This window comes from Martes martes (genome assembly GCF_963455335.1).
Source record: "Martes martes genome assembly, chromosome: 14".
Taxonomy (NCBI): Eukaryota; Metazoa; Chordata; class Mammalia; order Carnivora; family Mustelidae; genus Martes; species Martes martes.
In genome coordinates, this window is record NC_137902.1 from 19,808,475 (window position 1) to 19,826,869 (window position 18,395).

The 18,395-nt window shown below is 46.1% G+C and overlaps 1 protein-coding gene across 3 annotated transcripts in view; it reads left to right on the top strand.

The window, feature by feature from the left end:
- Positions 1-12,011, top strand: part of XPNPEP1 (X-prolyl aminopeptidase 1) — a 55,723-nt gene extending 43,712 nt beyond the window's left edge. For 2 of the 3 annotated variants that reach the window (XM_080822717.1, XM_080822716.1), the window contains 7 exons: positions 1,370-1,441; positions 2,978-3,038; positions 4,522-4,591; positions 5,455-5,628; positions 6,393-6,469; positions 7,977-8,075; positions 11,458-12,011. In XM_080822717.1, the coding sequence (XP_080678843.1) occupies positions 1,370-1,441; positions 2,978-3,038; positions 4,522-4,591; positions 5,455-5,628; positions 6,393-6,469; positions 7,977-8,075; positions 11,458-11,586 (682 nt within the window). In that variant the 3' untranslated portion in view covers positions 11,587-12,011. Of the gene's footprint in view, positions 1-1,369; positions 1,442-2,977; positions 3,039-4,521; positions 4,592-5,454; positions 5,629-6,392; positions 6,470-7,976; positions 8,170-11,457 lie in introns of all 3 variants that reach the window. The other variant, XM_080822718.1, reaches the window with a different exon arrangement.
- Positions 12,012-18,395: the final 6,384 nt, after the last annotated feature.

Here is an 18,395-nt window from a genome sequence, read left to right on the forward strand (position 1 = left end):
GAGGCCGGGCGCCCAGCCTATGGAGAATTTCAGCAGATGAGCTCTGAGAGCCTGTGGACTCACAGAGCGGAGCATTCTCTGTGCTGTGAGACAGGAGGGGCACTGATAAGGTTAGGACTAATTTTTCTGCAGAGATGGTGGGAAATGGAACTTGACTTGGCCATTGGGCACCAGCTTAGATTCGCCCAATCGAGTGGTTTTACCTAGTGTTGGGCATTTTGAGTTCTTTGCTCCATGTCTGTGATGCACAGTCAGTGGATGAACACTTGGTCTTTCTCACCGTGCCGTACACAGGCGGAGATCCCCCCCCCCCTTCTAATAATTGCTTTTAGAGCTTTTAGTCTTGGGGCACATTTTGAACCTGTGTGTGGGAGACTGTCACAGATGTGATTGTGCAGTTCTCTCCTAGTAATGCTTCTGTTCCAAAATTAAAATATAAAAAGGACTTCAGTTTTTGTCTTCTGTTTAATTCAGGTGGTGAATTTCTTGGCTGGATACTACCCTAGAATTTTGCATGTAATTAACACATTAAAAAATTTCAGCTCTACTTTGACATTTTTTCGCCGTGGGCTGTTGGAAGCCTGTTGAGAAGCAGGGCCTGGAGCTGGTTCTAGTTGTTCAGCTGGAGTGATCATCACTGATGCCCTTTGTGCTGAAGAGAAGGGGTGGGTGGTGGTTGGAAATGAAGGAGTCCTTCTTTCAGCTGTGGGCAGACTTGGGGTGTCCTTACCCCTTCTAGCATTTCCCAGTGCAGTGGGACTGTCTGGAAATGGCATGGGGAAATCAGATCACTTTTTAAAAATACTTCTTGTTCGTTTAAAAAAAAGTGCTACGGCATAAGAACATTGTGATTCACTCGTTTTCCTAATAAAAATCCCTTTAGTTTTTCTCCCACATTGAGACATCCGCCTCCTGTCTGTCTGGGGGTCTGGGAAGCACATGGGGCCTGGTTCCCCCCCCCCCAACCCCCGCCCAGCCACAGAGACAGATGACTCCTCGCTGCTGTGTTCCTAGTTCTCAGGATTCTAGCTTGGTCCTCTTGCATTTAATGATTATTATTTTTGTAGCTTTTACAACTATTTCATGAAACTGTTTTGTTCCAGACACAAATGGAGATAGATACAAAGAAATACATTATTATTCCTTCTCTTGAGCTCTTTATCCAGTTGGGGGGATAGCCTGACTGGATCACTGAGTAGTTCTAGAAGATTAAATTATTTGAAATATCAATTTAGTGGGTAACTTTTAATTTTGATATACTTTCAGACCTATATAAGTTGTAGGAATAGTATAAGGAAGTTTTATACGTCTCCTCCCAGATTCAGCAAGTACATTTGTGGAATAATTAATTTTTAATTAACTTTCTTAGGCCGGTCCCTGAGACGAATAGGACATTGTCGCTAGATGAAGTGTACCTGATCGACTCAGGAGCCCAATACAAGTAAGTGAACTAGGGCTGCCATAGAAGGGGATGGTGCTGGGTCAAAAAAGTTGAATAGGGGGTGCCAGGCTCCAGCCAAGGGCACCCAGATGGGAATCTCACTGTGCGCCAGCCCCTAATGGAATCCTTCTCATGTCTTGTCCTTTCTTTCACCCCTGCTTGAAGTTGTCCAGTGGTGACTCTTCTCACAAAAGACTGTTTGATGGAAATGTTTAGTTCTTGGCCGGAAGTTGTTAAATACTAAATAAATAACTGAAAGCAAGCTTTCGAAACCACTGGAAAGACTTCTGCCCTAGTTCATAAACTGCCTGTTAACTCTGCACTTGCAGCGGCCTCCTGACTTTGGGAAGTGGGGGATTAATTTTAAATGAGTAAATGAGAAATTAGGGTTGCCCCTGAATTTCTGAATTTCCATCTTCATGTCTCGCTGCTTTCATATTCCTCCTCTAGAAAGTTTCTTAGAGGAGAACCCAAGATTTGGCTGGGTCTTGTTGTGGAACCATGGAAGGAGCTGGAATGGGTGTTGTCTGCAGTCAGAGAGCACGGGCAGCCACTGCAGTTGGGACTGTGGTTGATGGAGAGCCTGATTTTTTTTTTTTCATTTTTAAAGATTTCATTTTAGGGAGAGGGAGAGAAAGCACGAGAGTGAGAGCAGGGGGACGGGTAGAGGGAGAAGGAGGGGGCAAGATTCTCAAGCAGACTCTGCTCTGAGCGCAGAGCCCTATGCAGGGCTCCATCCCATGCCCCTGAGATCATGACCTGAGCTAAAACCGAGAGTCAGGTGCTTAACTGACTGAGCCACCCAGGTGCCCCTGGAGAACTTGATTATTAAGCGGGCTCTGCCACATAGGTGGAAACCACAGCCTAGCCTTGGGACATGTGTGTGTTTGTATTCGTAATATAACATCTTAGAGCTCAGGGTATTAATTGGGTAACTGGTGTAAATTTTGGTTCACGTCTAAATTTTAGCAGGATTTCAGAAGTTACTCTGTCAGTATGGATTAGCGCTTCTAAGAGAGGTCTTTGGGTAATTATAGGGTCCACTCCTTTGCTGTCCTGATGGGAGGAACTAGAGCTTGGCCCCCTTTTGCTAGAAGCAGGCTCCTACTTGCTCCTATTTCCTTTGTCCTCCGCCCTCTCATTTATCACCCCGTGATCGTGTCGCCCATGAGACAGGCCTCACACTGCAGACCAAGAGTGTGTGTGTGTGTGTGTCAGGACCTGACTGAGTTCACTCTCACTATCTGTGGCCATTCTTGCTCTCACACTTTGTCTCATTTTTAAATTAAGTAATTAATTAAGAAAAGTATTTATTTATTTACTTTAGAGCACAAGCAGGAGGGGCAGAGGGAGAGAACATCTCAAGCAGATTCTGTGCTGAGCACCGAGCCAGACACAGGGCTTGATCTCACCACCCTGAGATCACTACCTGATTCCAAACCAAGAGCCTGATGCCTAACTGACTGCAGGACCTAGGGGCCCCCTGAGCCAAAGCTTATTTTGAATGAAAACTAATTTGTCCTTTCCTTTGGAAAGGGATGGGACGACAGATGTGACACGGACCATGCATTTTGGGACCCCCACAGCCTATGAGAAGGTAAGGTGGGGCAGAAAACTGGAGAGCCCTCTCTGTTTTCTCAAGAACAGCATTGCTCTCATGAAAAGGAATTGTATAATGAAGAAAAATTTATATGTGGGATAGTAAAATAGCTCATTACTGTGGAGTCAGGCTTATCTGCTTTATGATGTCCATTTAATTAATTACTGGAGAAATCTTAAAAGCATTCTGTCTGCTAAGGTCAAAGCAAGTCAAAGTCAAGTTTAAACAGCGTCAGTGTTCTCTTGAATCAGGAAGTCTCTTTGGGGATGGGAGTGGGATAGTGAAATGTATACTTTTTACAAACAACGTCTCGATTTGATTCTGAAAGCCACCTCCCTCCTTCTCTTTTCGAGTTCAGCATTTCCATTTATAGGTTTAGCTCAGGAAGCCTCTAAAATGGTTTATACTGCTCAGTTTCTGGTCTGTCTGGCCTGGAGAGGCGGAGATGGCGGTGAGGTAGGAGTCTGGAGACCGGACTTCAGGTCCTTCTGCTGTTTGCTGGCTCTGTGACCTTGAGTAAAGCACTGAGACGCATCCATAAATGTGGGGATACAAGTACCTGCCTCCAAGGCTGGTTATAAAGGTTCCATGACCCTTGCAAATTCCCAGATCAGTCACTAACCCGGGACTGCCGGTTGAGTCCCTGAGTGAGTCTGTTTTTCTAGGAGCTCCTGCAGGGAGTTTATCCAAGGAAGAGAGTTTCACACAGTGCAGCAGAGCGCATTTCATACTTTTAGTCCTGTACCTCATCTGTTTGCAGGCACGAGCGCCTTAGAAGAATCTGACCTTGGCTCCACATACCTTTGGTATGCCTCTCTCCATGCTGGGTACAGAGCTCCCGACCAGCTCGATCAGTGCGGGTTTAGTCCTGGCTCTGCACCTTCCTGGCAAGCTGCTAACCTTCCAAGCAGCACTTTTCTTCTCTAGGCAATAGGGATCCCCCTGAGTCTAAGATCAGGAAGGGGTGCAGATACTGCTGCAGGACTGCCTGACTTCAAGGCCAGATGTTGCTCCTTAAGAACTATGCCGTCCGGCAGGCTAGTTAATTTCTCTGTTGAGTGGGGATGACAGCAGCATCTCCGGCATCCCACATGGGATTAAGTGTTCAGTGCTCAGTACCATGCCTGGCCCGGAGGAGTAGCTCGGTGACTGTTAGCTGGTGACATCAGCCGTTCTGTGACTTTTGCTCGTCTTTCTCAGGCTCAGCTGCTGTGTGTCAGAATGTTCATTTCAAGGGAAGGACCTGTGGGGTCATCTCTGACGGTTCTCTTTTAACTAAATTTAATTTCAAGATTTTTTAGAAAATCGGTCCCATGGGCAAGCTTTTTTTTTTCCACCAGAGTTTTTTTCTTTTTCCTCTGATTTTCTCTGTGGTATTGCTAATAACCTTCAGAAGCAAGGTTTTCTGAGCTGCCGGAAAGCTCCAGGACTGAAGTGTCTGTCCTCGTTCTGCAACTTGCCCCTGGGTTTTCTTTGGCAGGAATGCTTCACATATGTCCTCAAGGGCCACATAGCTGTGAGTGCAGCCGTTTTCCCGACTGGAACCAAAGGTAGGTGGTTCCTTCTGTCATATGGCAGGCGTTTCCTTGTTCAGGCACCAAACATGTCTAAATTTGAGTGGAAGGACATGTCCTTTGTTTCGTGGCAGCCCCGGCCCCTTTAGGCCCAGCCAGGGCAAGTGCTGCGTGGAGTGAGTGCCTCCCAGGGAGCCAGGCCTCGGTTTGGTATGACGTCAGTTGTGTACCTCTCTCCTGCCCACCTGAGGTGTCAGATGACACAGGCTCCCAGGAGAGGGTGGCTAGCACATGAAGGCCTCTAGGCCCAAGTGCAAGTTGGTTGGTGCAGCCTCTTCACTGTCCTGCTTTGCTGGGCCATTGCCTCCTTTTGGGATGCTTGTCGGGATTTATTTTACTGGGAACCTGATTTCAGATATATACTAGTCTGCCTGAGGACTGATGGGTGGGGCATTGGGCGGGGAGTTGACAAGACCTGGGCCTTGAATCTGCTTAGATCGGTTCTGCACTCATCTCTCAGAGCATCTGTTTCCTTGCAGTCTGTTTAGAGTCTCATCTTTGTCATTCTGAAACCTCAGGGTCCCAGCCTGGGAAGGGAATGTGTGTATCACCCACACCCTTAGCTGCTGCAGGCGACCAGACCCTGTACTGGCTTCCTGGACAGACAGTCTTCCAGCTTCAGACTGAGCTCTGGCGGGCTGGGGAGTGGCTGTCTTAGGAGCTCTGACTGTTCGTTCTTTCTAATGCTGGCTTGAAATCCGAACCCTCCAGTAACTTTTACCCACTGGTTTCTGTTTCACTTTCTGGAGCCAAACATAATAAATCTAATCTCTAAAGTGCTTTGCAAATTGACAAGTACTGGACAAATATCACTGAGTGGTTCTTTATGTGTCTTTCAGGACACCTTCTTGACTCGTTTGCCCGCTCAGCTTTGTGGGATTCTGGCCTGGATTACCTGCACGGAACGGGGCACGGTGTTGGATCTTTTCTGAATGTTCATGAGGGTCCTTGTGGCATCAGTTATAAAACGTTCTCCGATGAGCCCTTGGAGGCAGGCATGATTGTCACTGATGGTAAGTGTCCCTCCCATCCAGGGTGGGCACGGGTCTTCGAGCCTGTTGGAAGGCTCTCTGTTGTTTCTTAGCTTTTGATTATCTTAAAGTAGATTGGATATAATTTCCCCCTCTGGTCACCTTGAATTAAACAAGAACAACAACTTTTTAGGATTATACAAGTGATGCGCGTTCATTTTAGAAAAGGTGAGGCTGTGGGGCAGCATATGGAAAAAAATGAAAATCATTTGTAATCCAGCCACCCAGGTGAGACCTTCATATTTTGATGTGTTAGCTTTGGGTCTTTCATATACGTATGTATCTTTTCTCCTAATCATTCAGATTATATCGGATGTATTGTTTGTATTCAGCTTTCTTAACTTAATGTACTTCCTCTTCCCAGGTCCTTACCGGATCTCTGTGCATATATTTTAATGCCTGCCTCGTTATGTCTTAGGAATAAGCACCGGGACTTGTTTGGTCGATCCTCTGTTACTGTACTCCCGGCCCTGGCGCCCGTTCTCAGGCACTTTAGAATCTTTCCGTCTGTTCCTTGAGGACCTGTTGGAAGTGGCCGTGTGGGAGGCAGAGGTGTCTCTGGGCTCTTGCCCCGGGGCTGAGTGGGCTGTTGGCCTGTCTCTCCTTGCCCCGGGGCTGAGTGGGCTGTTGGCCTGTCTCTCCTCCTCCTTCATGGTGGGGCTGTCGTCGCAGGAGTGAGCGCTTCTCGCCTGTGTGTACGTGTTCGTCCCCGGCTGCTTCTCATCTCTGGGTTTGATTTCTTTTAGAGCCAGGCTATTATGAAGATGGGGCTTTTGGAATTCGCATTGAAAATGTTGTCCTGGTGGTTCCTGTGAAGACCAAGGTAGGTAATGGTCTGTTTGTTTATTTTTAAATTTTCCTTATTTCTTAATGAGGGAAGATGAATGAGGCTGGCTGTCTCTGGAGCCAAGAATGTGCCATTCTGGAGCCAACATGGAGCTTCCTCCCCCTGATATCAGAGAGTCTCCTAGAAATCACTGTCCTTTGCAGAAGCCAGAAGGAAACTCCGGAATGAACTGGGACCCGGAACTGGAATTCCCGGGGTGCCAGGCAGGCCCCTGCCTGATGGGATTTGGGGCTCCTTGTCATGATGCTTCCTCTACGTCAGGGGGACATGTGCTGGGGGTGGGGGAGGTGCTTGTTTGAAGGCCCCTCCCGGACCCAGACCCAGGGTCAGGGCCTGGAAACTGTATTTTCAACAAATGCCTCAGATGATTTCTGTCAGGTAAAGCTGAGGGGCCTGGCGGGTCGGGCCCCATAGGCTCGTGATTAGACGGGTCTGTTTCCTTCCGGAAGACAGGCACTTCACCTTCTCCCTTCACTGTTACCAAGAGGTCCCAGGGCTTAGGTGCTAGGCTTTACCTAGAGACCCGTTCACTCCTCTTCTGTGGGTGGTGGTGGAAATGGAATAGTTGGAGGGAAGTGGCTTCCTCAGCCTGCAGGCTTCTGTTCTCTGCTTCCACATCGAAGTCACCGTCCTTGAGAGTGGCCTCTCCCCTCACTCCCAGAGGCCTTGCCGGAAGCAGAGACCAAGCACACTCTCAGGTGCCCTGGCCATTCTGTACTGTGTAGAATGGACAAACCTGTTATCTGTCACCAGATGGGACTGGCTGGTCGAGGGAGGACACATGATTAAATGTGTTAATTAAACTGTTAAATAAATGTTTAAGTTTATTTAAATAATAATAAATAAATGTTTAATAAATAATAAGTAAATGTTTAAATTTAAACAGTTTTTTTTTTAAAGTTTTTATTTTATTTATTTGATAGAGATCGCAAGTAGGCAGAGAGGCAGGCAGAGAGAGGGTGGGGGAAGCAGGCTCCCTGCAGAGCAGAGAGCCCAATGCGGGGCTCGATTCCAGGACCCTGGGATCATGACCTGAGCCGAAGGCAGAGGTTTTAACCCACTGAGCCACCCAGGCGCCCCTAAACAGTTTAAATAAACTGTTAAGTAAAAGTGATGTTGGGGACTTATGCTCTAGTAGAGTCTTGAGAACCAAAAGCAGTGATGCCCCTCGTCTAGACACCGCCATGCTCTGCCCCTACTGCTTCTCCGTCACAGTGGACGTTAGCCTGGGGACCTGCTGCTCTGAGCCCCTCGGCTTTTCCCGAAGGCAGCTGTTGACACAGCGGGGCAGCTCCAGGACGGTGGCTTCAGCTGGGTTCATCGTGCCTCCTGGGCCTACTGGAGGTGCCAACCAGCAAACTCCGTTTTGGTTCCCAGTCACACCTGGCCCTGGGGGGTGGTCATGTCTGGTGGGAATGACTTCATGGTGGCTCTCTGTGGTAAGAGAGGAGTAAAAGCTTCTGTTTTCTTCCTTTTCCAACAGTATAACTTCAATAACCGGGGAAGCCTGACCTTTGAACCTTTAACTTTGGTTCCCATACAGACCAAAATGATAGATGTGGATTCTCTAACAGACAAAGAGGTAATGAGGGTGGCTTGGAGGAGACAGAGTGGGACTGGGGTGGAGAGCTACCTTCCATTCTCTTGTCTGTTCCCACTTTTTACTTCAGAGGGCTGTGCCACCTGAGTCTGAAAATCCGAGGTCTCCTGAGGACTGTAGATGCTTTTCCTATATTTGTTGGCTCTCCAGGTAGAGGTAGTCCACCCTGCACCATTGGGGGGTGGGGGGGCTGTAAGGTTTCACGAGTAGGATTAATTTGCCATTGCTTTTCCTTGAGGGCACGAGCCATAGCTGCGCTGGGGAGCGTTTAGCAAACCATGGGCCATGCGTCTTCCCTCTGAAAAGCCAGATGGGTAGTAGGGCCTGTTGGCCATTGCATGTACCAGATTGTGTTCTCGTGTTGAATGAAACATTACGAGAATGAAAAGCAAAATCTATTATCATATGCCCAGTTGTCACACAGACAAGGAGAGAGGTGGTGCCTCCTCTTCTGGTCACTCCAGGCTGTGAAGCTCTTCATAAAGCCAGGAGCCCAGTGGTGCTCACTCTCAGGCTTAGAGTGACGCAGGTCATGAATCCACTTCAGACCCTGTGCCGGGTCCCTAGGCCCACGAGGCCAGGTGAGGTGGCGGGCCTCGGAACCCGGAGTAAGGCTTGTGGAATCAGGCAGGTGATCCAAATCAGAGCAGAGACGGGGTCAGAAACTGGGCGGGAACAGTCAGCACTGGACAGACCAAACAGTTCCCAAGCCAGGAAGACAGAAGCCAGGACACAAGTTTCAGAGCAAGGCAGGTGGTCAGGAGTCCCTGCAAACTGCAGGTGATTGATGGGAGCTGAGGGCGGGACAAGCATGGCAGGGCACTGTAGGAGTAAGTTTTGTTACCCAGGGCAGCCCCTAGCCTCGCCCCAGGGGCGGTGAGGTGCCTCTTCAGGCATCTTCCGTGGTGTGCCCTCATGCTTGGCGCGAGAGAAAGGTGCCTCTGAGGCTCGAGGAGGCCACTTGTGTGGGACTGCGGAATGGAATTCTCCCAGCCAGAAGCTTCTGCCTGACTCTGCTCACAGAGGGGTGACAGAAAAAGGTCATCTGCTTCCTGCTTAGCATGGGCACCTCTGCTTACCTTTGCTTGGGCAGCCAGACACCCCCACTCAACGAGGCCGACTGGTGCGGGTTTATTCAGCTTGTTGATGGCGCTGGACCAGAAACAGCCTGTTAGCGGCCCAGTGTCGGGTGTGGGTCTGGCAGGAAGAGTCCCTCCAGCGGTCCCTAGCTTAGGGGAAGAGGGACGAGAACACATGAGCAGGCATGGAAGCCACCTGCTTGAATCCTTTGTGCACCACAGGAGCCGGGGGCTCTTCTCATGGCCTCAGGTATAGCTTCCAGGGTCTTAGCAAGGGACCCTCCAAGTATGAAGTCACTTTGCTCTTGGAAGCCCAAGGCTGTGGCTTCCTACTATAGCTCAAGGTCATGCAGTCCCTGCTGCCACAGGTAGTGTACTCCCCAGGAGGCATTCCTCCCAGTGACAATCCACTTTATCTACAGAAACAGTGCGTGAGGAAGGTTGAGTGAGGCCATTCTTCCTGAGGGAGAAATTTTGTTAACTTGACTCAGTCCACCCCATGACATTGAACATGGCTGTGGGCTCCGTTGTACTCAGTGGTTCATTACTATACCTTGCATAGCCAAATCACTGAACTCTTCTTTCTGCCAATTAGCTTTTATAGGGCAGATAATAGCTTCTTATCCTTAGATCATAAGCAAGTTCCTACAAATAACAGTAGATGTATTTAACATACCAAGCAGAGTACATTTATTGTCTCTTTAAGCAAAAAAAGAAAATCTCTTTCTCTATACTACTTAATAACTCTGGGGCTTCTTTCTGTCGGAAGGCACAATAATACCCCACAACCAGAGTCTCTCCAATTGGCTTTTAAAATACTTGGTCGTGTCCTTTACTGTCTCCCAAGTAGATTGTTTTGAGTGACTTTTGGGACTTTTTGGGTTTGCATTCCCATCATTTATCAGAGGTGGCAGCTGAGGACTTTGGTCATGAACATGGGCCGCTGCACACTCTCAGGGCCTTGGGATGTTGGTTAGGGCCCCATGAGGCTGTGCGTACAACTCAGAGGTTCTTGGGAGTTTCACCTCAGCTCCAGGGTTGGCTGCTTTGGACCGCTGGCTGTCTCCTAGCCCTGCCTGACCCATAGCAGTTTGCTTGCTTTTGGCTCCCTGCCCCGCTCCCCAATTCCCTGTAGGGGCCAGTAGCGAGTGGCGACCCAGTGGTGAGTGGAGCCCTCAGTGGGTCAGAGCCCATTGGCAATACCACTGCATCTGTCTGCCCATCTCAACCCCTGAGCTCGTCCTTGGTACCTGGTCCAGACTGGAGTCCCCAGTGCCCGTGCTTTTTGTAACACCGCTGCCTTCCCAGGTGGCATGTGGTTCATTGCAGCAGCGAGCGGCACTGATGGCGGTGTCTGTCTTGCCTGCTTCACCGCAGCTGAGTGTCGGGTCGGGCCCACTTCCAGGCCAGTGAAGAGAATGGTGGTCGTCCTCTGGGTAGAACTTGCTTCACTCCAGCCTTCACACCCACCCTGCCGCAGCGGGGAGAGTTCACCCTTTTATGGCGCAGAACTTTGCCAGCATGGATCCACCCTGACCTAGGCACCAAATCCTGTCAGACCTCCTTCCTTCTTACCTCTTTTTAAAACATCTGCTGTCGAGTGTCTGAAAGTTAAGCTCCTGGCCCTACCCTGCGGCACCACAGTCCATGGTTACCAGAGGTTTGGGCTTCGTCCAGATAGCCACCCACAGGGGCTTGGCTCATCCTGGTTTACTCAACTTTATCAGTGGAAACGGGTAGGAAACTCTGTGCATTGGTGGGACACCTTCAGGTATGTCTCTTAGCAGAAGTCTTACCAGGCATCTAGGGGCTAGTTTTCAGCCCCCCTCTCCTCCACTGCCACCCCGAGATGGCTGAGGTATAAGGGAAGGAGGCCACATAGGTGGATGTAGGACCTACCAGACCCCCTGCCCTGTCCCTCTCACAGTGTCTTGTGGGTATGGCCTGAGGGTCCTTTTGGGAACGATACCTGGGTACAGGTTACTCTGCACTTTGGAAGCCCAAAGCCATGACTTGCTCTCAGGAATTAAAGTTTCTTCACAGTCATTGCCAGTCCACTGCACTAGGCTGTTCTGGAAGCATTTTACCATAAGCAGTGTGGCCTTGTCCCCTCAATTTCCAGGGAAATGGAGCCCAAGGAATTCACTTGTCCTTGAGCAGGGAGAAAAGGTTTTGTGTATCTCTGCCCTCAACTCGTGATCTCTGTGCCTGGGGGCCTCTCCCTATTTGCCTGTGTAGCCTCTGCGAGAGGTGTGAACACTGCCTGTCTTTCTCCCGTCTTGTAGTGCGACTGGCTCAACAGTTACCACCTGACCTGCAGGGAAGTGATTGGGAAGGAACTGCAGAAGCAGGGCCGCCAGGAAGCTCTCGAGTGGCTCATCAGGGAGACGCAGCCCATCTCCAAGCAGCACTAATGCCTCATGGTTTTTGTTTTTGTAAAACACTCTGGGGAAGGGAAGAAACCTGGCAGATCCCTGGCATCTGTCCCCTTTCCTCTCCTTCCTTCCTTCTCCTTTTTACTTTGAGATTCTAAGAAGGACTGAAAATCTTCTTATCCTCTTTGATATTTTCTTGCAAACACTCAATCTTTTATGATTTTTTTAATTGTTGAGAACTAGCCAAGAATAAAATTGCTGCACCAGAAGGAGGGTCCCTGCAAAGCTGAACACTCGAGCAGGGGAGATGCCCTGAGCAGCCGCAGGGAGTTCTCTGGCCAGTGATGGTGAAACACTGAGTGCTTGCTCTCTGACGGTCAGGTTCCAGGTGCTAGTACATTATTCATGATCACCTTGATTCATGAGACTGTATTTATGATCAGTGAATAAAATGTCTGAATGTGCTTTGTCTCAGCTGTGTCTTTCCTCTCAGCACTGTCTACACCGCATCTTAGGGGGTGGTGGCCTTTGGGGGAGACATTGTCTAGACAGAAGGTCCCTTTTGAGGAGAGATCCCTGGCCTCCCCATGTATTGTCTGGCTTAACTGGAAAGCCTTTTTCTTTTCTCTGGAAAACTTAATATTTTGGTGAGTATAATGTTGAAAGTGAGTCTAACATGGTCCACCCTGTGTTATGTGTTGTGGGTTCTTCCCTTGCCCCCCCACCATGGCACCGTAGCACCACAGCCCTCATGTCTCCTCACTCGTACATAGCATTCTGTGGCAAGTGCCTGCGACTCCCCATCCATGGGCTTTATCTTGACTTTCACACTTGGGACAGTCCCAAAGAGCTGATGTCCCTGTGACCATCGTGGTTGGGTATGGGAGAAGAGACTTCCTCAGCCCTTGGCTGGGATGTCTGAGGTGTGGTCTTTACTGTCTCATGCAGCTGCCCAGTGGGATGGAGCCCCATGGCCCACCGTGGTAACTTGTTCTAGAACTTACCTTTACTTTCTTCCTTTTCTTCTGTGTTTCACTTCCCCCTTTTTCCCACTGGCATTTATTGGAGCCATCCCCCCAACAAACCAGTTACATATAAATTCTTGTCTTAGGGCCTGCTTTTTTTTTTTTTTTTAAAGATTTTAAAATTTTTATTTATTTATTTGACAGAGATCATTAGGCAGAGAGGCAGGCAGAGAGAGAGAGGAGGAAGCAGGCTCCCTGCCAAGCAGAGAGCCTGATGCGGGACTTGATCCCAGGATCCTGAGATCATGACCTGAGCCGAAGGCAGAGGCTTAACCCACTGAGCCACCCAGGTGCCCCAGGCCTGCTTTTTTTAAGGAACCCACCCTAAGACATAACCTGGAGATACAGCTACTAATCTGCTATATATTTTCTTCAGTTTCTTTCTTTGTGTTAAGTGTTCAGTAACATATAGAGCAAGTATATGTGTGTAAATGAATATGTATGCAGAATCTAATACAACATTGTGTGTCAATTATATGTCAATTAAAAAAAAGTGAAAAAAATTAGCGATAACTGCTTCCAGTCTGAATTTAACACTGAACATCAGAAATGGAAAGGTATTTGACTGAATTGATAGCACTATATACATACAATGTAAATCTAGTTTTAATCTGTTAGAAAATTCACATTGTGTTTGGTTTGATGGATTAATTAGTAACTTCAAAAGTATGTCTTCGTCTTCTCTACCGCCAAGATGGAATTATCAGTTTGAAACTCAGATGTAAGATCTCTGAAACTGAAGGAAATTTAAAAAATACGTGAGTATTTTCCATTTTTGGATTTATGGTTTTAATATCTGAATGTTGTAATTAAATAACCTCCTTAATCATAAAAGAGAAAGATGTATATGTACACACATGACACATGCATATCACACGCACACGCGTATGTCACACGCACGCACACGTCACATACACACACATTGGGTCATGCTATTCATGTTTCCCAATATTCTTTTTAACTTGGAAGTATGTCCAAATTATTTTTCTATCTTGGTGCGTGTGCATTTGACTACATTTGACGTTTAATTGTGTGGCTAGTTCTCGTTTAAACTAGTCTCATTTAATCTTAAACCATATCTTGGATTTGGATGGCTTTGAAAGATGAATAAATAAAAGTGTACTTCAGCCATCCACCAAAGCATGATTGGCCACGTCCGCTACTTTGCAGCTGGGGAAGCAGAAAATGACGTGAACGAATCTGTTTTTACCACTCAGAACCACGGTGTCCGCAGGGAAGTTTTCAGTGGTATGGCGAACCTAAAGTGACAGAGTGCCTTGAAACACTTGCCAGCGTTTCCGTTGTCCCTCCTCTTATTTTCTCTGAAGGATCTTTGGTTCCAACTTGCTGTGTGGGAGGAAGCACGCTACACAGCTGGTTCTGAGGTTGTATTTGTGATGTGGACCCAATAACAGGACTGTTTTGATCCCCCAAAGATCATCCTTGAATGTGTTTATTTAACACTTGCTCCTATTTCCGTGTCCCGTAGGATTGTTCTTAAAAGAAGTTTCTCCTTCAATGACAGGATGTATTAATCATGTTTGTCCTCCATTGTCCCTCTAAAAGTCAGAAGACCCCCTGTTCGGACTCAGACCACGATCTCCTCTGCTCCCCCAGAGGGTTTCTTCTCCCAGGAAACAGGAGCTGTGGATTGCAGGAGACTTGGAGTTCAAGCAGACTGTAATTCAAGTGTGACAGCAACACCCCTGTTTGTTCCTCAGGCTGATAAGCCTGTCACTTCCCAAGGCAGCCTTAGAGCAAAGTTTGATTCAACGGGCTCAAGCCCAAGGAGCAAAGGTTTCTGGTCCTGGGTGCCTGGAGCTTCCTGCCTGGATCTGCATGTCATGGCCTGAAGTCCAAGAGACAGTGGGAGAAGCTGATCCCAGAAAGATGGAGAACTGGAATAAAACTGCAGTGTGCAAGTCCTCAAAGGGAAGATGAGATACAGGAGAATCAAAAGACTTTACTTTTAAATAAATGATTAAAAAAAAAAAAAGGTTGAATGTAAAAACAGGTAGTATGCTAAATTTAAGGACTAAGTCCAGGGAAGTTGATTTTCTTTTTCTTTTTATACCTTTTTTTTTTTTCGTTAGCATATAATGTATTATATACATTCAGGGGTACAGGTCTGTGAATCTTCAGTCTTTCACAGTTCACAGCACTCACCATAGCACATACCCTCCCGAATGTCCATCACCCAGCGACCCTACCCCCTGCCACCCCGCCCCAGCAACGCTCAGTTTGTTTCCTAAGATTAAGAATCTCTTATGGTTTGTCTCCCTGCCTGGTCCCATCTTGTTTCATTTTTTCCCTCCCTGCCACCCACAATCCCCTTCCCCGCCTCTCAGATTCTTCGTATCAGACAGATCATATGATAATTGTCTTTCTCTGATTGACTTATTTTCACTTAGCATAATACCCTCTAGTTCCATCCACGTCTTTGCAAATGGTCAGATTTTGTTTTGGGTTTTTTTGATGGCTGCATAGTATTCCACTGTATTTATATACCACATCATCTTTATCCATTCATCTGTTGATGGACATTTAGGTTCTTTCCATAGTTTGGCTATTGTGGACATTGCTGCTATAAACATTCAGGTGCATGTGCCCCTTCGGATCCCTACATTTCTATCTTTAGGGTAAACACCCAGTAGTGCTATTGCTGCTTCGTAGGGTAGCTGGATTTTCAACTTTTTGAAGAACCTCCACACTGTTTTCCAGAGTGGTTGCACCAGCTTGCATTCCCACCAACAGTGTAGGAGGGTTCCCCTTTCTCCGCTTCCTCACCAGCATCTGTCATTCTGTGACTTGTTAATTTTAGCCATTCTGACTGGTGTGAGGTGGTATCTCATTGTGGTTTTGATTTGTATTTCCCTGATGCCGAGTGATGTGGAGCACTTTTTCATATGTCTGTTGGCCATCTGGATGTCGTCTTTGCGGAAATGTCTGTCTGTATCTTCTGTCCATTTCTTGATTGGATTCTTTGTTCTTTGGGTGTTGAGTTTGATAAGTTCTTTATAGATTTTGGATACTAGCCCTTTATCTGATATGTCATTTGCAAATATCTTCTCCCATTCTGTCAGTTGTCTTTTGGTTTTGTTGACTGTTTCCTGTGCTGTGCAAAAGCTTTTGATCTTGATGAAGTCCCAATAGTTTATTTTTGCCCTTGCTTCCCTTGCTTTTGGCGATGTTTCTAGGAAGAAGTTGCTGCAGCTGAGGTTGAAGAGGTTGTTGCCTGTGTTCTCCTCAAGGATTTTGATGGATTCCTGTCTCATATTGAGGTCTTTCATCATTTTGAGTCTATTTTTGTGTGTGGTGTAAGAAAATTGTCCAGTTTCATTCTTCTGCATGTGGCTATCCAATTTTCCCAGCACCACTTGTTGAAGAGACTGTCTTTTTTCCATTGGACAGTCTTCCCTGCTTTGTCGAAGATTAGTTGACCATAGAGTTGAGGGTTTATTTCTGGGCTCTCTATTCTGTCTCATTGATCTATATGTCCATTTTTGTGCCAGTACCATACTGTCTTGATAATGACAGCTTTGTAATAGAGCTTGAAGTCTGGAATTGTGATGCTGCCAACTTTGGTTTTCTTTTTCAAAATTCCTCTGGCTATTCGGGGTCTTTACTGGTTCCATATAAATTTTAAGAGTATTTTTTCCATTTCTTTTGGAACAAATTGATGGTATTTTGATAGGGATTGTATTAAACGTGTAGCTTGCTCTTTAGGTAGCATAGACATTTTCACAATATTTGTTCTTCCAATCCATGAGCATAGAACGTTTTTCCATTTCTTTGTGTCTTCCTCAGTTTATTTCCTGAGTACTTTATAGTTTTCTGAGTACAGATTCTTTGTATCTTTGGTTAGGTTTATTCCTAGGTGTCTTATGGTTTTGGGTGCAATTATAAATGGGACCAACTCCTTTTTCTTCTTACTGTTGGTGTATACAAATGCAACTGATTTCTGTGCATTGATTTTATATCCTGACACTTTACTGAATTCCTGTATGAGATCTAGGAGTTTTGGAGTGGAGTCTTTTGGGTTTTTCACATAAAATATCATTTCATCTGCAAGGAGTGAGAGTTTGACTTCTTTGCCAATTTGGATGCCTTCAATTTCTTTTTGTTGTCCGATTGTTGAGGCTAGGACTTCTAGTACTATGTTGAATACAGTGGTGATAGTGAACATCCCTGCCATGTTCCTGACCTTAGGGAAAAAGCTCTCAGTTTTTCCCCATTGAGGATAATATTCACTGTGGTTTTTCATAGATGGCTTTGGTGATATTGAGGAATGTACTCTCTGTCCCAACACTGTGAAGAGTTTTGATCAAGAAAGGGTGCTGTACGTTGTCAAATGGTTTTTCAGCATCTATTGAGAGTATCATATGGTTCTTGTTCTTTCTTTCATTATGAATCACATTGATTGATTTGCAGATGTTGAGCCAAGCTTGCAGTCCAGGAATAAATCCCACTTAGTCGTGGTGAATAATCCTTTCAACGTACTGTTGGATCCTATTGGCCAGTATTTTGATGAGAATTTTTGCATCCGTGTCCATCAAGGATATTGGTCTGTAATTCTTTTTGATGGGGGTCTTGGTCTGGTTTTAGGATCAAAGTAATGCTGGCCTCATAAAGTGAGTTTGGAAGTTTTCCTTCCATTTCTATTTTTTGGGAATAGTTTCAGGAGAATAAGTATTAATTCTTCTTTAAATGTTTGGTAGAATTCCCCTGGGAAGCTGTCTGGCCCTGGGCTCTTGTTTGTTGGGAGATTTTTGATGACAGGTTTAATCTCCCTACTGGTTATCAGTCTGTTCGGGTTTTCTATTTCTTTGATTTTAGTAGTTTATGTGTCTCTAGGAATGCATCCATTTCTTCCAGATTGTCAAATTTGCTGGTGTATAGTTGCTCATAATATGTTTTTATAATAGTGTGTATTTCTTTGGTGTTGGTTGTGATCTCTCCTCTTTCATTCATGATTTTATTTATTTGGGTCCTTTCTGTTCTCTTTTTAATAACTCTGGCTAGGGGTTTATCAATCTTATTATTCCTTCCAAGGAACAAACTCCTAGTTTCATTGATTTATTCTACTGTTCTTTTGGTTTCTATTTCATTGATTTCTGCTCTGATCGTTATTATTTAACTTCTCTTGCCGGGTTTAGGCTTTCTTTGCTGTTCTTTCTCCAGCTCCTTTAGGTGTAGGGTTTGGTTGTTTACTTGGAACTTTTCTTGTTTCTTAAGAAAGGCTTGTATTGCTATATACTTTCCTCTCAGGACCACCTTTGCTGCGTTCCAAAGATTTTGAACAGTTGTGCTTTCATTTTCATTTGTTTCCCAGATTTTTTTCAATTCTTCTTTAATTTCCTGGTTGACCCATTCATTCTTTCGTAGGATGCTCTTTAGCCTCCATGTATTTGAGTTCTTTCCAACTTTCCTCTTGTGGCCGAGTTCTCATTTCAAAGCATTGTGGTCTGAAAATAAGCAGAGAATGATCCCAGTCTTTTGGTACCAGTTGAGACCTGATTTGTGACCCAGGATGTGATCTATTCTAGAGAATGTTCCATGTGCGCTAGAGAAGAATGTGTATTCTGTTGCTTTAGGATGGAATGTTCTGAATATATCTGTGATGTCCACCTGGTCTAGTGTGTCATTTAAGGTCTTTATTTCCTTATTGATCTTTTGCTTAGATGATCTGTCCATTTCAGTGAGGGGGGTTGTTAAAGTCACCTACTATTGTATTATTGTTGATATGTTGCTTTGATTTTGTTACTTTTTAAAAAGATTTTATTTACTTATTTGACAGAGAGATCACAAGTAGGCAGAGAGGCA